Below are 22,714 nucleotides of genomic sequence, written 5' to 3'. Positions count from 1 at the left end.
GATGTCAATGTTAACGTGTTGATGTTTAACAATTGTCATGTTAGCAATAGTCCCCTCTTACTTTAGCATGTTAGCATTAAACACTTAGCACCAAGTACAGTTGAGGTTGAAGGGGTATTTCATCAGTTTAGCAGATGTTTTGTCATAAATTGAATCATATTTGGAAAAATGAAAGTAGAAAAATGTCAGATATCTCACCAGATAAGTGGCAAAATGTATACGTAATGGTGGCTATAAAGAAAAGAACGGTAAGCTACAGATTTAAACTAGATTTAAACAACAGCTGGATGTATACTAAACTTGTATAATTACTTCTTTTTCATTTTTGTATTCTCCTCTTCCAACTTTAAAGAGTTTAGTTGTTTTAATCCTTGCTGACAGGCCCACTAGTGGTGGCAACATCTTTGTCCACAGCCTGTGCAGCAGTGATGTAGCGTGGCACCATGGTACCACCCTACATCACCAGCAGGCTGTGGTCACATTACGAGGGACCACACCTGACCACACCTAGCTGGGATGTTGGGTGTGTAGCTTTCAGCCCACAGAGGCCAGGGCAGCTGTGTTTCTCATCTTTCCAAAAATCTAGCCTCGAGTTTCTTTTAAATTATAATTTTTTTCTATGGATGGTCTTAGAGCAGACTGCAAATTAAGAATGTTGCCCCTTAATATGGAACAGAAAGCACAAAGTACATTATGTTGGATTACTATAAAGTTAACTCAAAAACAAATACTAATGCTGATGTTTGTATTGGATTAGACTTAATGTTCAGGTAAGTAAACTGGACTTCAAATGACCAACTGGGAAACTACGCTGCCCATCAAGCTTCTGTGATAATCCTCGTCATTGATCCTATGATAAAAAGAGACAACATAGAAGGAGGGATAACAGCTAGATTAAGGATTTACAGGATTCCTACTGTGTGGGAGTGAATGTGAATGTATTTGAAGGGATAAAGCAAGACTGGCTACTAAAATGCTGCAACACAAAGGCATTTATATAACTTGCACATTCAAATTCTGTCATTAACTTTGACTCCATTAAAAGCACTCATTTTTGAATCAGTAAAAAAGAATAGCATTAATAATGCTGATCTCAACAGATGTGTTATTTAAACGCTGCATAAAAGGTTTAACACACTCGCTGAATGCCTGCAGAGACTTCTATTTTCTCATTTAATCAATGTTCATTGTTTTTATCTTTGGTTGCAGACGCATATTCCAGTTAATGATCATTCCTACATCAGGAATCTGATGCATTTAAAAATGTGCTTACACTGCTGCTTTGCTCTGCAACTGGGGGGGAAATACAAGCTGTCTCAGCTCATCAGATGACATTTTCACAATATTGAACAGCCAGTAGGAGAAATGTGACTTTCTCCGTTCTCATAATAGCTGACCGGAGCATCAGCAGCACGTGGAAGCGAGGCGATGTGAGGCAGAGCGTGCTGACAGCACAGAACGCAGATTAAATATTGACCATCTCCTGGAGGAGCCTTCTGAGAGCGTGTGCGCGAGTAATGGCATGAATTTACAAAAGATACATGTTTATTTTTAGACCGCACGCTTGAAGGGGCTTCTCTGCGCTGCGCCTGTGTGTTTTCTGTGTGTGCGTAAAACAATGTGTGTATAAGGGGACTAGTTTGTGTCATGAAAGACAGACAGAGCACCAAAATACACACACAAACAGTCACATCAGGAGCACATGTCTCCCACAGGCAAACAGAGCAGAGCGAAGGGGGAAATTGAGATTTAGGCAGCGCCGTCATTTGCATTTTAATCAAGAAGCTTCTGTTTGTCCCCTCCCCTCGTCTCATTGGCCTCTCGGGGCCTCCGGGGGACACTTGTGCTGCAATGCTACTGCATTCCTCCACTGAACAGACCACAGGTTTCTCACTAGTGTGAACACATGGAGTGACACTTCAGTGCTCCCTGGGATCGGATCCTCAATGAGCACTGTGGCCTTTTCCCTATTCTTAACATCTATCTGAATGTTTTTGTCTTAATCGACTTGACGCAATTCAATAACGATCATGTTGCAAAAGTGCTCCCCACGCACTCAAACCATCAGTGTTGTTTTAACTGAGACAACAATAGAACAACACCATGCTAATGTTGATAGACTTATTGTTCCTTTGACATTTATGACTGTGTTAAGAGCTTCTACAGGGCGCAATGAGTCGAATTGTCCTAGGAACTATTGCAACGTATACAAAGTATTAAGTGTTTTGCGGTGTCTGTATCTGCTCTCTGCCTGTACTGTCTCTTTTTTTATTAATTTTGCCATGTTGCGGATGCTTCTGGGCGACAATCTTAATGAAAATGCAGCTAACTGGTGCCAGATCGCAAGTGCCCATCCAAGATATAGCCACGGAAATGTCCGATACTTCAACGAAAAAACGTTACAGAGGCAAAGCTTTCTACAAAATGAAAGTGAATCAGGTGAATTGAAAGGAAGATCAAAAATAACAATCATTCATTGTGTAAAAACGACTGATTCAATTATATCAATGTCATTTAACCTAATCCTGCGCTCATCAAATTTGTTTTGGCATCACGTGAATAAAGGATAATGAGGGTATCTCCTTTACTAAGTTAAACAATCAACCCGATCAAAGGCCTGAGTTCCCTTTTGGACATCTGAAGGCTCAGAAAAAGGACTGTAATGATGTTAATGTGCACATACATCGTGGAGGGGTCAGAGAACAGAATCAGCAGAGCGGCAATTTAGGAGGGTGAGGGTGTAATGAATCCTATAACTCAAATAACTTGATCATTTTATGTAAAACGCATATAAAAGCAGCTTTAAAACACATCCTCTCTACTAAAAGTGGAGTCTAAGCATCGTCCTGCTCATTGAATAACTGCTTCTAAACTTTACAGTTAATGGGAATCGACAAAGAAAGATATATGTTGCAGCTCAAGTGATGAAATGTGGATGAAAACCTCAGGCATTTTACTGTATATACGCCAAGGTAAGATATAATGAGCCCCATTGATTTCCATGTGCAGCTTTCATGTATCCACAATAAATATTTGATGGCTGGTGTGGAGGTCTAGATGGACTCGGGGTGGAACTGGGGCCTGCGGGGACATATAGGAGGGTAAGTGTGTGTGTCCGGGTGTGTGCGCATGTTCAAAGGCACACAAGAGAAAGAGAGCGAGTGAATGGAACAGAGAGTGTGTTTGTGTGTGGAAAGGGTGCAGTAATGACCCCCCTGTGAGCAGAGGGAGGAGCCCGCACGGACCCTTTTTTTTGCTCGTTCTCTCCCACCCTTCATTTATGAATAATTAACTTGGAATCTGCCAGTCAGAGCGGACCGGTGGCTCATTACAAGGCATTATGTACGGCAGTGTCACGCAAGCTATAAATCAAGGGGCGTCCATTCATGTGCGTCAAGTCATCTCCGGGGATGACAGAGACTGTGGGGGGTGGGTTGTGTGTGTGTGTGTGTGTGTTTGCGTTAGGGGAGATGGGAGGGACGGGAAGCCACAAGAGAGACACCGAGCAAACAGAGAATCAGCCTCAGCCAGGCAACCCTGTATGACCATATAAGGGCATGGGCTCTGCTTTAGGCTGCAGATTGGCGGCTCATGTTCACTCAATTGGCAGCAACTTCATGGTCATTTTGGAGGCGGGGTTATGACATCACCATGCTCAACATCGGAGCAGGAAAGAGTTCAAATGATGAGAAAAATAAACTGCTAACACCTCTCTGTGGAGGAAATGGGATTGAGTCTTATTTCAGTGAATGTTGTTAGCCAAATGTAGTAAAGGGACAGTCGGTATGAATCAGATTCTGATTTACTATTATTTGCTCTAGTTCAGTTAGATGTACTGTAAAATGACAACCTTAAAAGACACAACACAATGCGCAAAAAGACGTTCCAACCCATCACCACCCAGTAAAAAGATCCAAGTAATATATAATTCTTCGTATCAACTAATTGAAAAAGAGCATGCTGATTAAAAGGTGCCAGAAAGAATCTCTCACCTCTCCCTTCTTGACAGTCATGGACTGGCGTCGGGGCGTCGACTCCTCGTTGATGCTGGACAGGAAGTTCTGGGAGATCCGCAGGGCGTCCTGCAGCAGCGGGTGGTCCGGGTGGCTGGTGGGCGTGTGTTTGAGCAGATCCTGGAGAACAGTGGGGAAGGACAAATATTGACTTTGTGCTGGTTAAAGACCACATATTCAGTATGCACAGTATGTATTACTGTGTACGCTGCTCTTTTCTTTTCCTTTTCAGCCCTAATGATTCATAAACAGTGCAGTCACCCTGTCTAAATGACACCTCTGCTGAAAACAGTACGGTAAAGTGATATTACTTTTTCATCGATACAATAAACGAAGACCTAAATACCAATTATTTGTTACATATCTAATAGAATTGACCTTTACAAATGTATTAAAGGTGGGGTAGGTCATTTTGGAGAAACCAGCTCGAGTGTGCTAGAATTTGAAAATACACAGCCGGAAAAAATCTGCCACTTCCTTACAGAGCCCCTCCTCCAACACACACGAACGCGCACATGACCAATGAGGGCACGAGATAAGTTTGTGCACAGATGGAAGGCTGACAGGCAGGTAGGCCATCCAGTTACTTTAGCCGGGCCGGCTAAAATGATTGGTCGTGCTTTTTACAGTACTACAGCTTCCACAGATGACATTATTTTATGGATTTTTTGTCAAAGCACTTAAGATATTCATTGCTATCGGGATGTTAAGAGCTTTCCATGGAATATAACAAAAAGTGTATCTCGAGCCGGTTTCTAAAACTTACCTACCCCACCTTTAACAGGATTTCTTTATAGAGACTTTGGGTGTGTATTGATGGAGAAAATGTTTTATAGGTTGTGACAAAGATATACAAAAGAAACTACATGTTATATTCTTACAATGTTGGAGTTATGTTGTAGGCAACAAAGGCCACTACTACATATCATAGATACAGATGTGTGATCAAACAGTATTAAGATGTATTGCTCTTACTTACATGAAGTACCAAAGTGCTGCGAGTCACTCTGTCCACTGGTTTATAAAGCAGCGCTGTGCATGAGAAAAAAATACAAAAGACTGAGTTGTTACTGTCATTTTCTATTATTACGTATTTTAATAAGCAATTTTTAGATATACAATTAATAAAACACAGGATGTGACTGACCTTCTAGAGAGTTCTTGGCCGTCTGGTCCTTAGAGTCCTTCGGGCTCCTCACCTTCAGGTTCTGTTTGGACACACAGGTTTTAAAAAACATGTTTACTATGTCTCCGCCATATGAAAACATATTGAGGTTAGCATCCCTGCTCTAGCACTGAGGTCATCCACTTGCAAATTAATTATGCCATCCTCAGCAGCTTTTCCCCCCCCACCATCTTGCTCAGATGGCTCAGAGTCATGCATCATTACGGAGGCCATTAACAACCCTCCATGATGAATTCCCCACCCTGCATGCAGACACCAGCTCAACGCTAACTGGTAGACCTCATAAAACATTGACGAAGACTGATGGTGTCCCGGAGACTACTTGAACATTTTTAAAATAATGTATACGAAAAAGAGGTGTACATTTGTTTTAATATATACACTGTAGTTTGAATAAGCCCCCCACAATGAGCAGCTTTTATAGTGGTGAAAATAATGTTTTAAAAGCTGCATCTTAAACTATTTTTGTAGCTGCTGGACAAATAGAAACATCCCCACATGTATGAATAGAGCTGTAATGGTGTTTGAACTCTTGAATATAACACTGCTGGGAATGTAGATTAGTTCAAAACCAGGGTCAATTTTGTTACATCAGCCTCCAAAACTACATTAGAGGCATGAGAATAAGTGTTTCCAAATCTAGTTTGTGGTTGATAAAATAAATTGTTCTGAGCCCTCGAAAGCTGTTGGCAACTTGTGTTTGGGGAAAAGATAAATGACCAGATTTGTTACGCTGTCAAGGCTCATCCCCGCTCTGTGTAGGTGATACTCGGCTCAGATTCTGAGAGAGAAAAAGACCAAGCAACCATCCTCTGCCTTTCCCCTGATTTAATTTATACACACTGAATAATAACACACAAATAATTGCGTCTGGTTGCATTTGTATACAAATATTCAGCAGAACATGCAAATTTGAGTGCAGAGAAATGCTGAAAGATGAGTAGGGGTATAATGAGAGAGCCTTTTGCAAGTAGAGTGCACTTTCTATAAAAACACCTCTCCACTTTTCCTTTAACTAGAAACACATTTATCACTTTGCTGTTAGTCAGTTATACTGTATGTTCTTTGTCATGTTTGTATGACTAGGTGACACTGCTTTTCTCTAAGATGGTGTCCAGCTGCAGCTCGATGGTTATAGTTTAGATTTTTTAATTAAAATAAGTATACAGCTACAGAAGACCAACTGTTTTATGGTGACATAAAAGTAACTGTATTAGAAACACTAGCTTTACTATGCCAACAAGTTGATATCCAGTATCACAACAAGCTAAATTATATTACACGATCAAATTATATTAAGCTAAATGTGCTGTAGTAGCAATTTGGATTAAACAAATGTGCATATAAACTAAAATGTGTGCAACAAAAGGATGCAATAGACAGGAATTATGGGATACACTTTTTTGTGTAATGTGATAGTGAAAATCACTGCTGTGATGAATGCTCAACTTAACATTCACTAACTTTCATCTACATTAGATACAGCTCTGCTCCAAACATCATAAAAAGAACAAGCAATTGGATAATTTGCTGGTATGTAGGGGGTTAAGAGTCTGACTGACCGATTTTACACGGTTGTAAAATGATCCCATAACTGTGAGATCACAGCTTCGACTCCAGCAACAGCTTTGAGGTTGAAGCTAGAACAGTAACTTTCCCCCCCCCATTTCTTATCCCCACATCTACGGTATAGCCTTCAAAACATATTTATGTTTCGGTTTTTCCCTTTCTTCTTCTTACCTCAGAGATTTCCGCAAACTGTGTGTTGGCCTGGCAGCACTTCTCCGCCGTCTCCACAGCCAGCTCGTAGTTGTCCACAAACGCTCGGTAAACTCCGAGCTGGCTGGCCTGATGGAGGGAAAGACACAGAGAAGGGATGTTTTAAATAACATTATTTAACATATTCAAAGTAAAAGAGATGTTTGTCAGGGAAAGTCATTTGTATAGAGATTGTTCTGCCTGCACTTAATGTGTCAAATTCAAATACAAATAACAGTGACAGTAAACCCTGTGTGAGCTTCTATAAATAGCAGCATTGCCTAGTCTCAGACTGAGCTGTTCATTGTGAAGACAGTAAGAGCAGTGAAACCCATAAAAACAGTCTTTCAAACAAACTCAATAGTCCTCTTCACTACTTCCTTATCCTAATTGTCACCACTTCATTTCCTAACACCATACAAACTGCAGCCCTTCTGCTACTTTAGACATACTTGAACATCAGTCACCACTCACCAGGAGTAACAGAATATATATATTTTGTTTTTCACAGATGCCAAGCTATATTTGACAACATGTAAACTTGTTAGAACCTAAGTTATTTACTTTCTACAGGGTAAAAGTAACGTGAATTATTTGTGTTACTTCTGGATTATCCAAATAACAAAAAAGGAAAAGGAAAATGCTGAAACTTTGGCTTTATTTTGTGCGTAAAGAAGAAATGGGAAGGAACATCACAGAACGGTTATTAACACTGAGAGGATAATTTGCTCACTTTCCAGTTCATCAGGATTATGCTTTTTTTGTCAAGAGGCATATCTGTGTGAGAAGACTGCTTATAGCGAATGTGCAAAACGCTTCAAATTTCTGATCCAGCAAACAGAGCCAAAGGGAAATTGGCATCTAGGTTAATTTCATATATATGGGTACTACTGATGCTCAAGGTTGAAATCTGGGAACACTAATGATGATGATCCCAGCTGGAACTTGATTTCCTTCAGATTAGTTGGCTTGTTAGAAAAACAACACAAATCTTTGCATTGGACAATATGAAGACCACCTTAACATTCTCAGGGTGACTTTAAGAATGCTACATTGAGGCAGTGTGACGTATAATCCGTGAATCTGAGATGAAATCCATTCAGCTGCTTTTGAGACGGGACTTGCAGACAATCAAACGAAACAAACAGCAAAGGAGAGACGTAGATCACGGTCCCAACAACAGCACGTTACCACGGTGCACCTCACAGCCGGGCCCGTTGCCCTGGAAACCGGCGAGACTTACACTGTGCCGGGGTGAGTAATTAATGGTTGGTGTAACGGAGGCTATGAAAGTACGGTTAGGAAACTGGATGGCTGAATAAACCTCCACCAAACGCTGCCTGCCAGCACTGCGATCCATCTCCACGGCGAACAAAAGCACAATCAATTCTCCTGAACAAAAGCCAGCGGAGGAGAGAGTACAGTGGAGATGGGCTCTGTGTGTCATGTCGATAGGCCTGCACGCACACACACAGACTTCTCGAAATAATACGAAATCTTTCCTGAGTGTATGGAACATGAATTATGTATTACCTTTAGAGCTCTTTATGAAATTGTATTGTTATATTTTAGCCCCATAAGAGCTGGGTGGATTTTAAGTAATTCGGGCAGATTAATTTGTCCTTTGGAGAGGCAAGGTTTTAAGGTAAATCTAGGTTTATAACAACTTGGGTCGTCAAGTACGTCACACTTGTAGTACTTAGCATCAGTTCTATCTGTTATGATAGCAATTTACTCATCTCTGAGATGTTGTTCCCCAGCTGTGATGGAAGTAGACAAGGTGAGAAATGAGCGGTCTGAATGTCAGAAAGCTTGTAAACAAGCCAACAGATACGACAGATGATCCAAACCACTTTATCTGGAGGTTGAACCAAAAGTGAGTTTTTAGTACACTTAACTGTACAGTCTAGTCTGTTAACTATGATGGATGCATTTAATTGCCATTAAGTGTAAAAGGTTTAACATACAGTATTTTTCTCAGTTTTCTTATCATGGAGGTTAGTGTCTGAATGTCTGCCTGTTATTACTGTACTTGTTATGTTTCTGGCTTGTTCTGTCCATTTTGGCAGAAGCAACAAGCTTGTTTTTCATGAAATCTGGTGGAAGGGTTCCTCATTGGCCAAGGATGAACCTAATACATTTCTGATACTAAACATGGGGCGATACATAATAGTTTTTCGCTTTATTTAACATTGGAAGATAGGGAATCTGAGCTGCATCCATGTTGTTATGGAATTACCTGAAGAAATTGTTCCCGACTTTCCTTGAAATTTCGATGAACACTCCCTCAAGTACGACAACAACTTCGTAAACCACCATCAAGTATGAAGAATGTTACTAGATACTGATGGGAAAACGAGACCCACGTTGCAACAAATTAGACTTTGGCTAAGTTAGTGCTTTTTTTGTTGATTTGAATAGTTTCCTTGTGGGAAGCACTTTATAATTTGATTAGAAGTGGTCTACAACTAAAGGACTTTAACACACACGCATGGTTATTCTTGTCTTAAACTGACCTCATTCATCCCTGTTTAGGCATGACCTTCGGAAAATGCCCTGATCTTCGCTGTCATGGATAGGTGTGAGATTCAATTCTGCCAGGAATGTGAAGTCACAAGATTTCTTAACATTGTTGACACTTGTGATGTTGTTGCAGGCATCTACAGTGTGTACGTGGTGTGTGTTAGATCTTTACAGAAGCCCAGAAAATAGAAAACCCCAGAAAACACATGTGCCTGAAGTAGTACTTTACCAAATGCATGTCATAATTTGTGTTTTTTATACAGTCATTCCTGAATTTCAGCCAGCAAACTGGCTCCATAATGGATATAAAGTGCTTTTTACATTTAAATCTTTATAGAAGCCCAGAAAATAGAAAGCCCAGGAAACATACATGGCTGAAAGTAGTACCTTACCAAATGTTTGTCATAATTTGTGTTTTCTATACACTCATTCCTGAATTTCAGGCAGCAAACTAGCTCCATAATGGATATACAGTGCTTTTTACATTTATCCGCACACTAGAACTTGAGTAAATAAGGAGGAAGGCGAGGAAAAAAGCAATTTTCACAATCCTGCAATCCTGTGTCCTGCCCTGGGCCACACAATCTGTAGCGCAGTGGAGGCCATTCAGAGCGTGACAGTTTGACTGTGGAGAGAACAGAAAGCCCGGATGTCTGCCAGCCACATCCACAGAGTCGCACAACACCGCGAAGGCTTACTGCGTGTGCGTCTGCAGCTCCAGTATCATGGCAGAAAGTGGCTTTGGGTGATGAAAGAAAATGCTTGGGTGTTTGGATTTTCTCAGTCCGGGATTTGTCCTGTGTGAGAGTATGTGTGTAATCCACAGCGGAAAACAACATTAAGAAAACAGCCTCATGACAGACTACGGCCATTATAGGAGAAGGCTGGATTTAGCCACTTTAAAAAGGGAGTTTTACCAGACTGGGATATTTTGTGACAAGGAAAAAAAAGGCTGTTTAGTCTACAATGATATAATGATATGAATAGACAGAAATAGAAAAGGTTAAGCCTCTTCTTTTGAGGCTACAGTTATGATGGCAGCTCTGTGAGGCTGTATAGTGATGCTGTGTGCTAACATCCACATGCTAATATGCTTGCAATGACAATGATAAGATGCTGATGTTAAGTAGGGATACTGTTTACCCTGTTCATCTAAATTTAGCGTATTAGCATGCTAAGATGAATTTATTTTTTAACCATGCCAAGATGTGCTGAGGCCAAACATTTGGTGCTGACCTGTCTAGTATATGTTAAGAAATTTCACAGGATAAAATGTGATCTATGTAATCGAATTGTTGTCGAGATAATTCAATAAATTCAGTCAAAATTGTGGACAAACAAATACACTGACATTTCCAGCCATAAAGCAACGCCACTAGCATTGCTAAAACTATTTTGGTAGATGGCTGTGATTAGATTTGATAAGCAACCAGGGGGGAATCAAGCATGTTTGGAGACTAGTTGTCATTTAGTCAATTAAATGTTGTACAATGGTATAGACCAAAGAAACCTATTAAACGTATTAATTCAACAGAGCGAAGAACATTTTATGGGTTGGTTTAGCCCAACGAAGGATCATTCTTCTATAAATAAAAAAAATCAGGGTTTTCTTGGTCCTCCATCTCTGAAGAGCAACATCCAAAGCCAGTTTATCGGTTTGCCTGTCTGTCCTCATGATGTATAACCTTCACTTTTTCCACTTTGTATGAAGTGTGATGGTATGAAAAGCAGAAGTGTGATTTCAGGCCTTCAAACACTTCTCTCTGACACTCATGCTCATAACCTGTCAGCGACGCTTTGCCTCTTCCTCTTTTCTCCCCGTCTCGCGCCATCCTTGTTCCGATGTTTTATGATTCCTAAGCCCGTCTGCTCTCCTCTCAGATATTAGAGTCATGGTGAGACAGCTCTATTGGAGTAGCAGCAGCCAAAAATCTACTCTCCCCCGACTCTCATCCTCCCTTCCCCCGTCCCTCGCCTGTATCACCTCCTCTACTCTCATCTAATCTCTTCCTCCCTCTCCACCTCCCAACTGTCATGTAGCATTTCTCCTTTTTCCCCATTTCTGTGGACTAAGCGTCTTCTCCTGCTGACTTCCATTAACTAATGTCTGGAGAGAGGTAGGAGATGGAGCAGAAACCGTGTGAGTGTCTGCGTGGGAACACTGTACAATCACTCTGCTTAATATTCATGTTTTAGCCATGACCAGAAGTTTTAACCATGACATCACTTCTTCGGGGGGAGCTTTGTCAAATTAAATATTTTTAAAGTAGGAAATACATCTAGAGGAGCTTTTAAAGAAAATATTTAATTTGAGTCTGCCTCCTTGATAGTGAGAGAGATAAATGAAATCCTAATATTGTAGCAATGCTCAAGTTGAGTCTACTGAGTTAGTGAATTCGTGTGTGTGTGTGTGTGTGTGTGTGTGTGTGTGTGTGTGTGTGTGTGTGTGTGTGTGTGTGTGTGTGGTGTGTGTGTGTGTGTGTGTGTGTGTGTGTGTGTGTGTGTGTGTGTGTGTGTGTGTGTGTGTGGTGTGTGTGTGTGTGTGTGTGTGTGTGTGTGTGTGTGTGTGTGTCTTTATATGTGTGTGTGAGAGAGAGGGGTTCCTATTTATAGCAGCTTCTTCGAGACACAAAGCACACAGTACAGTGATGGCCTCAGCTGCCTGGGGTAGAAGGGAGGCATTGTGAAACACGGCTGCACCTGCCTCTGTGTGTGCATGCGTGTGTGTGTGTGTGTGTGTGTGTGTGTGTGTGTGGTGTGTGTGTGTGTGTGTGTGTGTGTGTGTGTGTGTGTGTGTGAGAGAGTTCAAGCATAAGTTTGAGAAAGAGAGAGGGAAAGAGAGAGAAACACTTATTTGAAATTTGTCTTAACATAAAATGATAAAAAAGAGCATCAGTATGAAATCAAATCTAAATTTCTAGTATTGGTTTATTGTATTATGCGGACAGCTGCTTCTGAAAGAGATTCAGAAAACAACATTACTGTGAATAATGTCACAGTAGCACATTGGTGTCATGACCACAGGTCTCTTCAAATACACTTTCTTGAGTGCCCAAGGTCGTCCCTTCCATTAAGAGCAAGGTTACATCTGCCATCATGGGTACAGAAGTCTTGGATGTATCTTTCTTTTTGCTCACCAGTTTCTGGAAGAGGTCCCCCACTCTCTGGTGGTGGCTCCACTGCTGGACGCGGGGCAGAAGTCCGTCGTAGAACTCCCGGTGGATCTCGTAGAGCTCAGGCACTTTGAAGAAGATGGTTTCTATCTGAGCCACGGTGAGCACAGGCTGCGACGTCGTAGCTGCTGCCTTCAGAGGCTTCATCGGCTGCGAGGAAGTAAACGGTAAAGATGACAAAGTGGCCTTTGCAGGGTCTTTGTGTGAGCTTTAAGCTAACATTAATGCGTTCATTTGTCAACTTTAAGACTTTCTTTTTTTACTTGAGCAATGGTTCTAGCTGGTCAGATTAACAACTGAAATGGATTTCTTATAGTAAACTGTTTTATATCTACACATCCAGAAGACCTCGAGAAAATAAGGATTCATTTAGTAGTTTCGGGCCACTTAGATCAAGTACTTGTACAATTTTCTTTTTTCTGCCGGCTATTCCTCAAATCGATTAGTGTGGTTTTTAATCTACATCAGGCCAGCCAGCAAAAAAGAAACCATCTTGTTACTTTGAACCATTTACATTTTGCAGATGCATCTAAAAGGCACTAAATCAAATTAAGTGTGAAGAGTCTATAATTCAATCCCATACTTACAGCTCAATTTGCCTAATCAATCGGCCTACTACTAATTACATTGTACCGTACATTATGGCTATACGTAGTGAGTGTGTGTATGTGGGTGTGTATGTTTGTGTGTTCTCACCAGTAGCAGTGCCTCCAGGTGACTGAGGTATGTTTCCTCGGTGGCCAAGATCCCAGACAGGACCCACTTCCTCATCTCCAAACCCTTTTCCAGGTCACATTCATTCTGTAACACAAACAGACACAATACAGATAAAAAAAACGATTAAGATGTACTCTCTTCCAATCTTTTTCTCAACTATTTGCACACTGAATGGCACAGAACTTTCATATTTTGTGTCTGGTGATGCATGAACAAAATCCAAGCTTCATTTCAGTCCTTACATGAGCTGCAATTTCCCTTGTTTTTAAATCTGGAATGGAGTGATTCCTAGTTTTTAGCTTCCTGGCAACTTCTTCAGGTTTGCCGTTTGTGAGCGCCAAAGTCTAGGAAATCAAACGGCAACATTGGCACCTCTAAGAAAATCCTCCCCGGGTTACATCCCTCATCCCCTTCAGCCCAGTCAAAGCTCACGGAGGAGCACTGACATGAAAGAAAACAGAGAGACAGAGAGATTCCTCAGGCTGTCCTCTTTAAACACAAAATCTGAAATAACTCAAACAGGCAGGGTCTCCCATGGGAGCAAGGTCGGCGTTTAAATGTGTGTGTGAGGGAATGTGCAAGTGCAGAGGGTGCACACACACACACAACACACACACACACACACGTGGAAACTTCCCGTCCCTCAGGCTATGAGGAGGAAAAAAGTGAGGAAACACAGAGCAAGCGTGAGAGAAAATGTAAAAAGAAAAGAAAAAGAGAATAGGAGATGGAGAAGGAGATCAAGGCACAAATAAGAGGAAAGAGGGAGAAGACAAAATATCTGACATGATGAAGGGGGAGACAAAGATGGAGGATACATTAAGTAGAAAAGAGCAGACATAATGAAGACCAGAGGAAGAGAGAGGGCAGCAGAAGGCAGGATTCCCGTTGCTCTGCCTCTCTGGTTGGGAGTGATGCAAAGAAAGAAGGAAGCAAGAGAGAAGATAGCTAGACGGAGAAAACAAATTAAAAGAGAAATATACTGGAGCCATAGTTTATATGTAGGAAAGCTCGATCTTGATATGCTTCTTCTCATTCAAATTCCTCGGATTCTTAGCCAGTGTAAACAAAGCCATAAGATTCCTGAACAAAGAACAACTTTCCATAAAGCATCTGTAATGCCTGCGTCTCAGGAGCTGTCCAGTGTTTACACATTCTGCGAGTCTTATAGACTTTACACCCTAATGCTGCTGTGCATGTTTACTGTACACAGAGATCATATGGGTTCTACATGTGAGAGAGGCCAAAGGAAGGTCAGGAGTGAGAGCACGAGATGGGAAAATGAATGTGAGATAAACTGGTTCAGAAATGGATTTATCGCCAGATCTGAAATTACATTACAAGTTACTTGTTAGACGCTTTTATCCAAAGCGACTTACATGCTCAACACTGTGGACAATCCCCACAGGAGCAACTTGGGGTGAAGTGTCTTTCCCAGGGACACAACGACATGCTGACTGCAGTGGGGTTTGAACCTGTGACCCCCTGATCCCAACACCAAGGCTCTATCCACTGCGCCACACGCCTCCCATATGGGAAATAAGGATTCAAGTTAGTTTGAGATAGATCCGATCCTTTGTTTTAGATAGGGGTTATTTTTTATGAATTGATGTATTTGTCTGTCTATAAAATGTCAGAAAGAGTGGACATGCCCATCACAATCTCCTCACACTCAAGAAGGTGACTTAAAGTTGCCTGTGTGTAAAACTAACAGACTAAAAGCCGAATATTAAAGTGACAACATCAGAGAAAAGCAGCATATTCGTGCATTAGTGTTTAGCAGTTGTGATTAAGAAACAACTTAAACAATCATTTCTATAATTGGCTCCTTAGTTACTGTCTGCACATGTTCAGTCCACAAGTACATATCTACAGGGCAGGTATTGTATAAATATGCATGCTCAAATAATGAACAGTATTCCTGTGAGCTGCATTTCAGCATGCACTGTACTGTACTCGGATGTCTGTGGGTGTACAGTTTTATTTAAATGAAGGGGTAAATAGGCCTGAAGCCTGTTTCCATGGCCACTGCCTATGCAAGAATAAAAATAACACAACATTTACATGTTACTGTACTGCGTGTGGTTACAGTTCTACTTACAACCAATAAACCTTCATCCTTATGAACGCAGCTTTAAACAAATCACGTGTGTACAGAGTTTTGCATTACTTTAAAGCTTTAAATAAAGAAAAGATTATTTACTTTTTGGCTGCAACTAAAGCTAAGAAGAGTGCACTGGCCACAACTGACTGGTAGAAGATCTCCAGCATCTTGCAGCACACGTTGAAGGATCTCAGCTTCCTCAGAAAATAGAGTCTGCCGTGTACAAGAAGGGGATGAGCAGACTCTATTTTCTGAGGAAGCTGAGATCCTTCAACGTGTGCTGCATGGGGGGGGGCAGCATCAGAGCCGGTGACATCAGCAGGATCAATACACTGAACAGGAAAGCTGGGTCTGTCATCGGCATCAAGCTGGACCCCTTTGAAGCTGTGGTGGAGAGGAGGACACTGAACAGGCTCATGGATAACCCCACCCATCCTCTCCACCTGCAGCTGGACAGTCAGCGGAGCTCCTTCTCCAACAGACTGCTGCAGCATAATAACTCTGTAAAACAAATCACCTCTGGCTGGAAGAGAACTCTCTACTCCATAGTTTCTCTTGGAATAAAACCACGTTGTACATTTTACTCTGTTCAATATTTAATATTAATATTCCATATGTCATATATTTATGTATATATATTTGTATATATAATATCTTGTCAAATTCAACATGTATATTTTCGATTTTCTTTATTTTCACAACACACAAAAAATCAATAAAGTACCATCTTATCTTATCTTATCTTATTTGCATTATATATTAATCTGCCAAATACTTTCTCAATTAATTGAATATTTGGTCTAAAAAATTGTCACATTTCTTTAAATCACACATTCTGTCTTCTATGTTCATTTTTGTCCAACCAAGAATCAATGAAGCACAAAGAAATGCAAACAATTCTCACAAAAAAAGGTATATAACAAGGGAATTGTTTTAGTTAGGATTGTTTTTCTGTCTCTTTTCTGTCAAATAACTAATCAATGAATCCTTGGAGCCCTTCTTAGTTTATTGATATAGTTAACAGCAAACAGGCATTGACTTCAAGTAGAACGGGACAGTATTTAAATCATCCTCCTCATTATCTTACTGTTTTATTATATTTTCTGGCTAACACTTCCACAGTCTCTTGTTCTTTGTGTCTGTTTCCCAGGTGAAGCATAAAGGAAATCATTCTGACAGACATACATGTATTATGCATCACACTGAGCTGTCTGGGGATCCTTGCTGTATAGAACAGTACAAAGAATTGCTCATTAAGACAACTAAAAGCCGGAAAATGTCCTCATTTCATATTAAGAGTGCACATAAACTGGAGTTGAAAGTAAATAAGTTATGTAATAAGTAGTTCTGATTGCTCTTAAATGTGTGTTATTGCATTGCAGCCGCTTTGAGCCTTTCAGACTTAAAAGAGACAGCCTGGGGCGGCAACGGAGCCCCCTGAATGTTTGTGATTTGATGAAAAATGAATGAGTCCTTGCTGATCTACAAGTATCGGCATGAGCTGCCTGACTTTACCCTCGCAGGATTACGAGGGTCCGTTCAAAGCATCAAGAACATTTGAAATCACAAGGAGGCAACTTTACCATCCCGCCACATGTTAGTGAAGTAGCATAGGGGGAGACCAAAGTGTTTATTCATCGTTTCAGACCCCAGACGACTCCCCCAGGAAGTACCCTCATCTCCAGACACATCATCTTTTATTCATCGCCGTGGCAACTAATGAGCCAATCTCTGGGTTCAGACCAAAAGGGGTGTCTTGCTTCCTTTTTTGGGCATAAAGCAAGACACATCTCCCTCTTCCTGGGTATATTTGGGTTGGTTTGTCTATTTTTTCACATCCAGTGTGTGAAACAAGCTAATACTTAACCTATGCTAAATTCAGCTCTTTCAACACCCTATCGTGCTCTCCCTAATTCCTGATTTGCTTCTGATTTGTTTATGCAAAGATAATGTTCGCAGGAGATACATGAGAATCAATGCAAACGGTGTTTATTTGTGAAGCGCGTATCTCAGGAGGCGCAGATAGAAACGGAGCAGCAGCGACTGTAATAACATTATTCCCAAATCTCTCCGTCTCTTACCCATGGAGGGCAGGAGACTGTCAGCTCATATAAACATTCGGAGTTAGAGAGGAGAGAACTTTATTAGCCATTTTCATTTTTCATTTTCTAATCCCTTTAGCATCCTGCTCTGCCATCCCTCGCTTTCTGAAAGGCCTAATGTGATTGCTTCCTATCTCCACATGTCTGCTAAGTAATGGAGCCGTCTTAGAATTACCCTATGCAGCGGGAGAAATATTATTAAATATTTTTAAATGCAGCATTACTTCTGGTTATTTAAACCGCACTTCAGGCAGACGTGATGGACGCTGACAGAGTTGGTGTCTGCAGGGTTGTTGTTTTTTTACAAGGATGTTCGCAGTGCTGCATCACAACATGCCTTTAATTGCAAGGTAACAAGACTTTTCCTTACATGGATCTAATCCTCCTAATCTGATGATGTAGCCTCAATGTCTGATGTCAGAAAAGACCATAGGGCAAAGAAAACAAGGGGGATTTAGACAGAGGAAATGATTCATGATTTAAGAGGAATTTGGGAGGTGCCATAGTAACCACTGACTATAAAAAGTAACATCCCAGATTTGATTCTGGCCAAGTAAATGTTACATGATTATTCCCAATCTCGTGAAACATCTATAAAAGAAAGATTTGGCTCCTGCAGTCCTTGATATAACATATTATAAATTGTTTTAATAAAAGCACAGTTCTCATACTTCACAGTTCCCCCCACCCCCTTATTTCCTTCTCATTGCTGGGAAGAGTCAGATCATAAGAGAAAATTAAATCAGCAGTATTTGTGATGGTGATGACTCATCCCAGTGACATCACAAAACCATCAGCCAATGGGAGCTCGTCCGGGCTGTGACTCATCAATTAGGGAGGCAGACTGGGATGATGCTTGAAGACTGGCTGTCCAAGGGCAAGTCAAGGACGGTGGATGGTAACTCCATTTTCATGGCAGTTATTGACAGCTTGGGGATTTGGTTGATGGATAATTGCTGTTTGGCTGTGTAATATATTTAACTGGCCATCAGATGGCACTTCTACTGACAGTAAACACACACAGCGTCTGGTATTCTCTAAGATTCTGCCTCTAAACATGAGATCAATTGTCTTTAAACGTTATTTGATATCATTTTTGCTTTCTGCATTTGTCTCGTGCTGACTAGAAGACATTATATGTGTGCATGAGTGTATAAATTCAAATCAGGGAGAGTTCCAGGATCACAGGTCGGAGGTTAGATGCAGTCAAGGGACTCATCATTTATTGGCAGATTCTACCATCAATCAGATTGACGGGCTCTCGCTCAGACGGAGGGGGCGGAGCAACTGATACTGCTTCATGGCCACTGATGCAATTACTTCCTCCAAGGGCACAGTAGATAGATGCAGTATTAGCCTATTACATTCTCACACAATACCTCTCCATCTGTAACGGACATATGGCTCTAGTATGTTCATCTGTTTCTGTTAAATTCACTGGTGCAAGAAATAATGTGTAAATGCTAAAATAGATTCCGGCTCTGGAATCCATTCTCATCTTTGCTGACGCTATGGTTTTGTGTGTGTGTGTGTGTGTGTGTGTGTGTGTGTGTGTGTGTGTGTGTGTGTGTGTGTGTGTGTGTGTGTGTGTGTGTGTGTGTGTGTGTGTGTGTGTGTGTGTGTGTGTGTGTGTGTGTGTGTGTGTGTGTGCCTCCTCTCCATGGCAACCTTTAATAGCACCAGACGTCATAGATCACTGGTTTTCTCTTCGAGGACAAGAAAGAGTAAAGGAGGGAGGGTAAGAGGATGAAGGCAGTGATGGGGCGATGGAGGTGATAGGTAATTCTGCCTAATACCCTGAGAAGAACAGCCAGACTCTTAGGGGGGGATGAGTTTCTTCACTAGGCGACTACCTCTGGGTTTATGAGGCAGGCCATATCGTCATATATCAATCCCATCAAGTGGCAGATTTTATTTCTCGTCAATCGACATATTTCTGATGGCTCTGGATTGCTCTAAGAATAGATTAGCCCACTTCTGCGCTGCATTGAGGTCAATGTACGCAGCTATTGGCCATTGAAGAGTGATTACAGCCACGTTTGTAGGAATTTACATTCATATGATATAGGGCAGGGGTAGCCAACACGGTGCCCGCGGGCACTTGGTCGCCCGCAGGGGCAACGTGAGTCGCCCGCGGGGCATGTTCTAAAAATAGCTCGCCAAGCAAATCCAAAATGTATAAAATACACAAAACAAAAAAGGAAATGTAATTAAAAGAATCTACCCTATGCATAAACGAAACCTAAATCATAGCGAAGTCTATCTACTTACTACAACTCTATAGCTATCTAACACCCCTCCTCCCCCCACCCCCACAATGAGTATCGACCAATCACGTTCTTGCTTGATTTGCGGGACCAGCGTTGCAGTCGGGAAGAAAAGCAATGTGGCACCTCCCCGCTGATTTTCCTTCTGGCATAATCTACACAACACATCAGCCCCATTGAACAGCCTATCATGCCAGCCTATACAACACATGGGGGGCAGAGTTTTACACACACGCATGGCGTAATTTCCACCTGGGACAGGGGGGAAATGTCCCCCGCTCTTTTCGAAATCCCGTTTGTGTCCCCCCACTTTACAAATATGTTTATTATTATTTTTTAACGCAAGCCGTCATCGCCACGGAGGAGCACACAGCCTCTGTGAGCGAGCGAGACAGACAGAGAGAGAGAGAGAGAGAGAGAGAGAGAGAGCTAGGGAGAGCACACCTTTATCTATTTAATATAGATAAAGTAAGAAATCATTCCAATGTGTACTATAGGACAGTAAGAAAAACAAAAAACAGTTTGAAAGGGGAGTGATTAGTAAAATAAGCATACATAAAAAGAAAGAATGCTAACTAGGTAACATAAGATAAGAATAAACCAGTTTAAATGATTTGTTATTGGTTGTGATCATATTCTAAAGATGTTTGGATTATTGAAAAGTATACAGCTCCCTTTCATCTGAGTGTTGAGAGCTGTATCCATCAATTCATGTTGTGCTCAAAGTGCTCCAGATTGATGCATTTCACTTCAACATTTAAAAATAATCTTCCCGGGGGTGCATGCCCCCGGACCCCCCTAGAGGAGGTGAGGACCCCCCTAGAGGATGTGAGGTCCACCCCCAAATAAAGCAGGTTAAAATAATTAAATTGCATACATGTTCTTTTAGTAAACACTGAAAACGGGTCCCACAGGCCCAAACAGCACACAAAGGTTAAAGGTCAGCATATCATAATGTTAAAATGTGCTAAATATATACACTGCAAAAAACAAAAAAAAGAGGAGTAAAAGTAGCCCCCGACTTGTTTTATTTTTTTAAAGTAGCCCTCACCCTAAAAAATGTTGGTGACCCCTGATATAGGGTGATGCAGGAATGAGTCCCAAAACCTCGAAATGAGTTAGCACTTCCTGTTCCTTATCTTGATGTCAATAGTTTTCTGAATGGGTTTATGGTTAGATGGATGAAATAACACAAGTTTAAGATTTTTAAATTTTTTGTTCTACGTAAAAAAAAAAACATCAGTATATATCTCACATTTGAAGGTGTGAAGCATTTATGTATCAGATAAACGGTGGTTGCTAACAAGTGGCTAAATGATGCACTAAAGGACAACACGCTGAATATGAGTTTGCCTTTAACATGGTGGTGGTGTTGACCTTAAGTCATGTGACCGTGATTTAATTCAAATTAACTTCTGGTGAATGCATTTATGCTTTAAAAATTACAAAAGTGAACGTTATACTGTATGTGGATATTGTGTCCAGCTTATCGAAAAATGTAAGTATCATAAGCGTTTGTTTGCAAGAGAGCTTATTTTCTGCAATATTCCAAAATCTGAAAAAATTGTCAAGGAAACCACTGTAATACCGTTGCCGTACAAAAAAAACTTCAGCCCTGCACCACGCTATGATACTAGTGAAAGAAAACTCCTATGAAATATCTCTCAGCTTGGTTTGTTCTCAGTAACTTTACAAATCTGAAAATGTTGCTAATACAATACCCAGCAGTAGGAAATGGCAGCAGGCGTACTGACCGACTTGGAGGACTCTAGCGATCCGGAGGAGAGCGTGTCCCGACTGCTGCGGCTCTTTGAGCTGAGGTGCGGTGAAGATGACGGCGAGTCATCGATGTACGGCAGGATTTCGTGGTGCCTTCGCTGCTCCTCTGCGCGATCTGCATCGTAACCGTACGATGGAGGGGTCCCGGTGAAATGACCGTCTGTGATAGGAGAAAACAAAACAGTTTGTTAGTAACTTTTACTTTTTTATCTGGACTTGTAAACGGCCAGCATTTATCAGAGCTTGTTCAGTATTTGAGACCACTCTTTTAGAACATTTTAGCATTCACCCATTTCCACAGACATTCAAACAAAGTGTCTACCATAAAAGGTGTCACTTTCTCATCAGATATGATAAACATTGACACACACTCCACACCATGAAATCGAGAGGAATTTGGGGTTCAGTTTCTGGCCCAAGAACACTCGGATATGTTGACCGCAGAGGCTTGAGGGATTGAACCCTCAACTCTTTGACTAGGGAATGACCATTCTACCTCTCACCCTAAATCGACACATTTAGCAAATCACCAAAGTTACTATAACTGTGAAGCTTTCCGAGGTGCACTCCACTGACATAGGGAGGCAGACAATTGTCATTATGGTTATGCAAAACAGTAGTTTAAATCCATACTCTCATATCTCAAAGAACTTAAGTAAGCTTCAATCTCAGCAAATATCCTTTGTCTAGACTCATGTCTTACATTTGCTGGTTGGCCTGATGCTCACAGAAGGTTGTCTTGTGCAGCGCAAAGTTAATTTTCTAACACTAATTAATGCGGCTCTACAAAACTAGGGCACACCAAATGAGTTCCCCCTTCATCTTTGTTCATGCCCTTATACAAAACATACAGCTCTGAGACGAGGCAATTGAAGAGGCCAACCACTACAAACTGGGTCAAGGTTCAAATAATTTCTGAAGCATCTCTGGGGAAATTCTTCTGTAACCTGCCTTTGACCAGCTTCTGCAATCGTTTTCTTTGTGGGAAAATACCAGCTCAAAGTAGTTTTGCATATGATTATGTGTGATGTTCTTTATGAGGAGAATTAGAAGAGAGAAAACAACTAAAAACCAAAGGTCAAGCTGGATGCA

The 22,714-nt window shown here is 41.2% G+C and overlaps 1 protein-coding gene across 1 annotated transcript in view; it reads right to left on the bottom strand.

Annotated features, from left to right (window-relative positions):
• The window catches only part of bcr (BCR activator of RhoGEF and GTPase), an 86,540-nt gene that overhangs the window by 18,809 nt on the left and 45,017 nt on the right, over nucleotides 1-22,714 (bottom strand). The window contains exons 2-8 of the mRNA XM_034122775.1: nucleotides 21,598-21,782; nucleotides 13,350-13,454; nucleotides 12,618-12,803; nucleotides 6,940-7,047; nucleotides 5,161-5,221; nucleotides 4,993-5,045; nucleotides 3,993-4,133 (exon numbers count right to left, since the gene is read on the bottom strand). Of these exons, the coding sequence (XP_033978666.1) occupies nucleotides 3,993-4,133; nucleotides 4,993-5,045; nucleotides 5,161-5,221; nucleotides 6,940-7,047; nucleotides 12,618-12,803; nucleotides 13,350-13,454; nucleotides 21,598-21,782 (839 nt within the window). The remainder of the gene's footprint in view (nucleotides 1-3,992; nucleotides 4,134-4,992; nucleotides 5,046-5,160; nucleotides 5,222-6,939; nucleotides 7,048-12,617; nucleotides 12,804-13,349; nucleotides 13,455-21,597; nucleotides 21,783-22,714) is intronic.

This window comes from Trematomus bernacchii, unplaced genomic scaffold (genome assembly GCF_902827165.1).
Source record: "Trematomus bernacchii unplaced genomic scaffold, fTreBer1.1, whole genome shotgun sequence".
NCBI lineage: Eukaryota > Metazoa > Chordata > Actinopteri > Perciformes > Nototheniidae > Trematomus > Trematomus bernacchii.
This window is presented reverse-complemented; position numbering and strand designations above follow the sequence as displayed.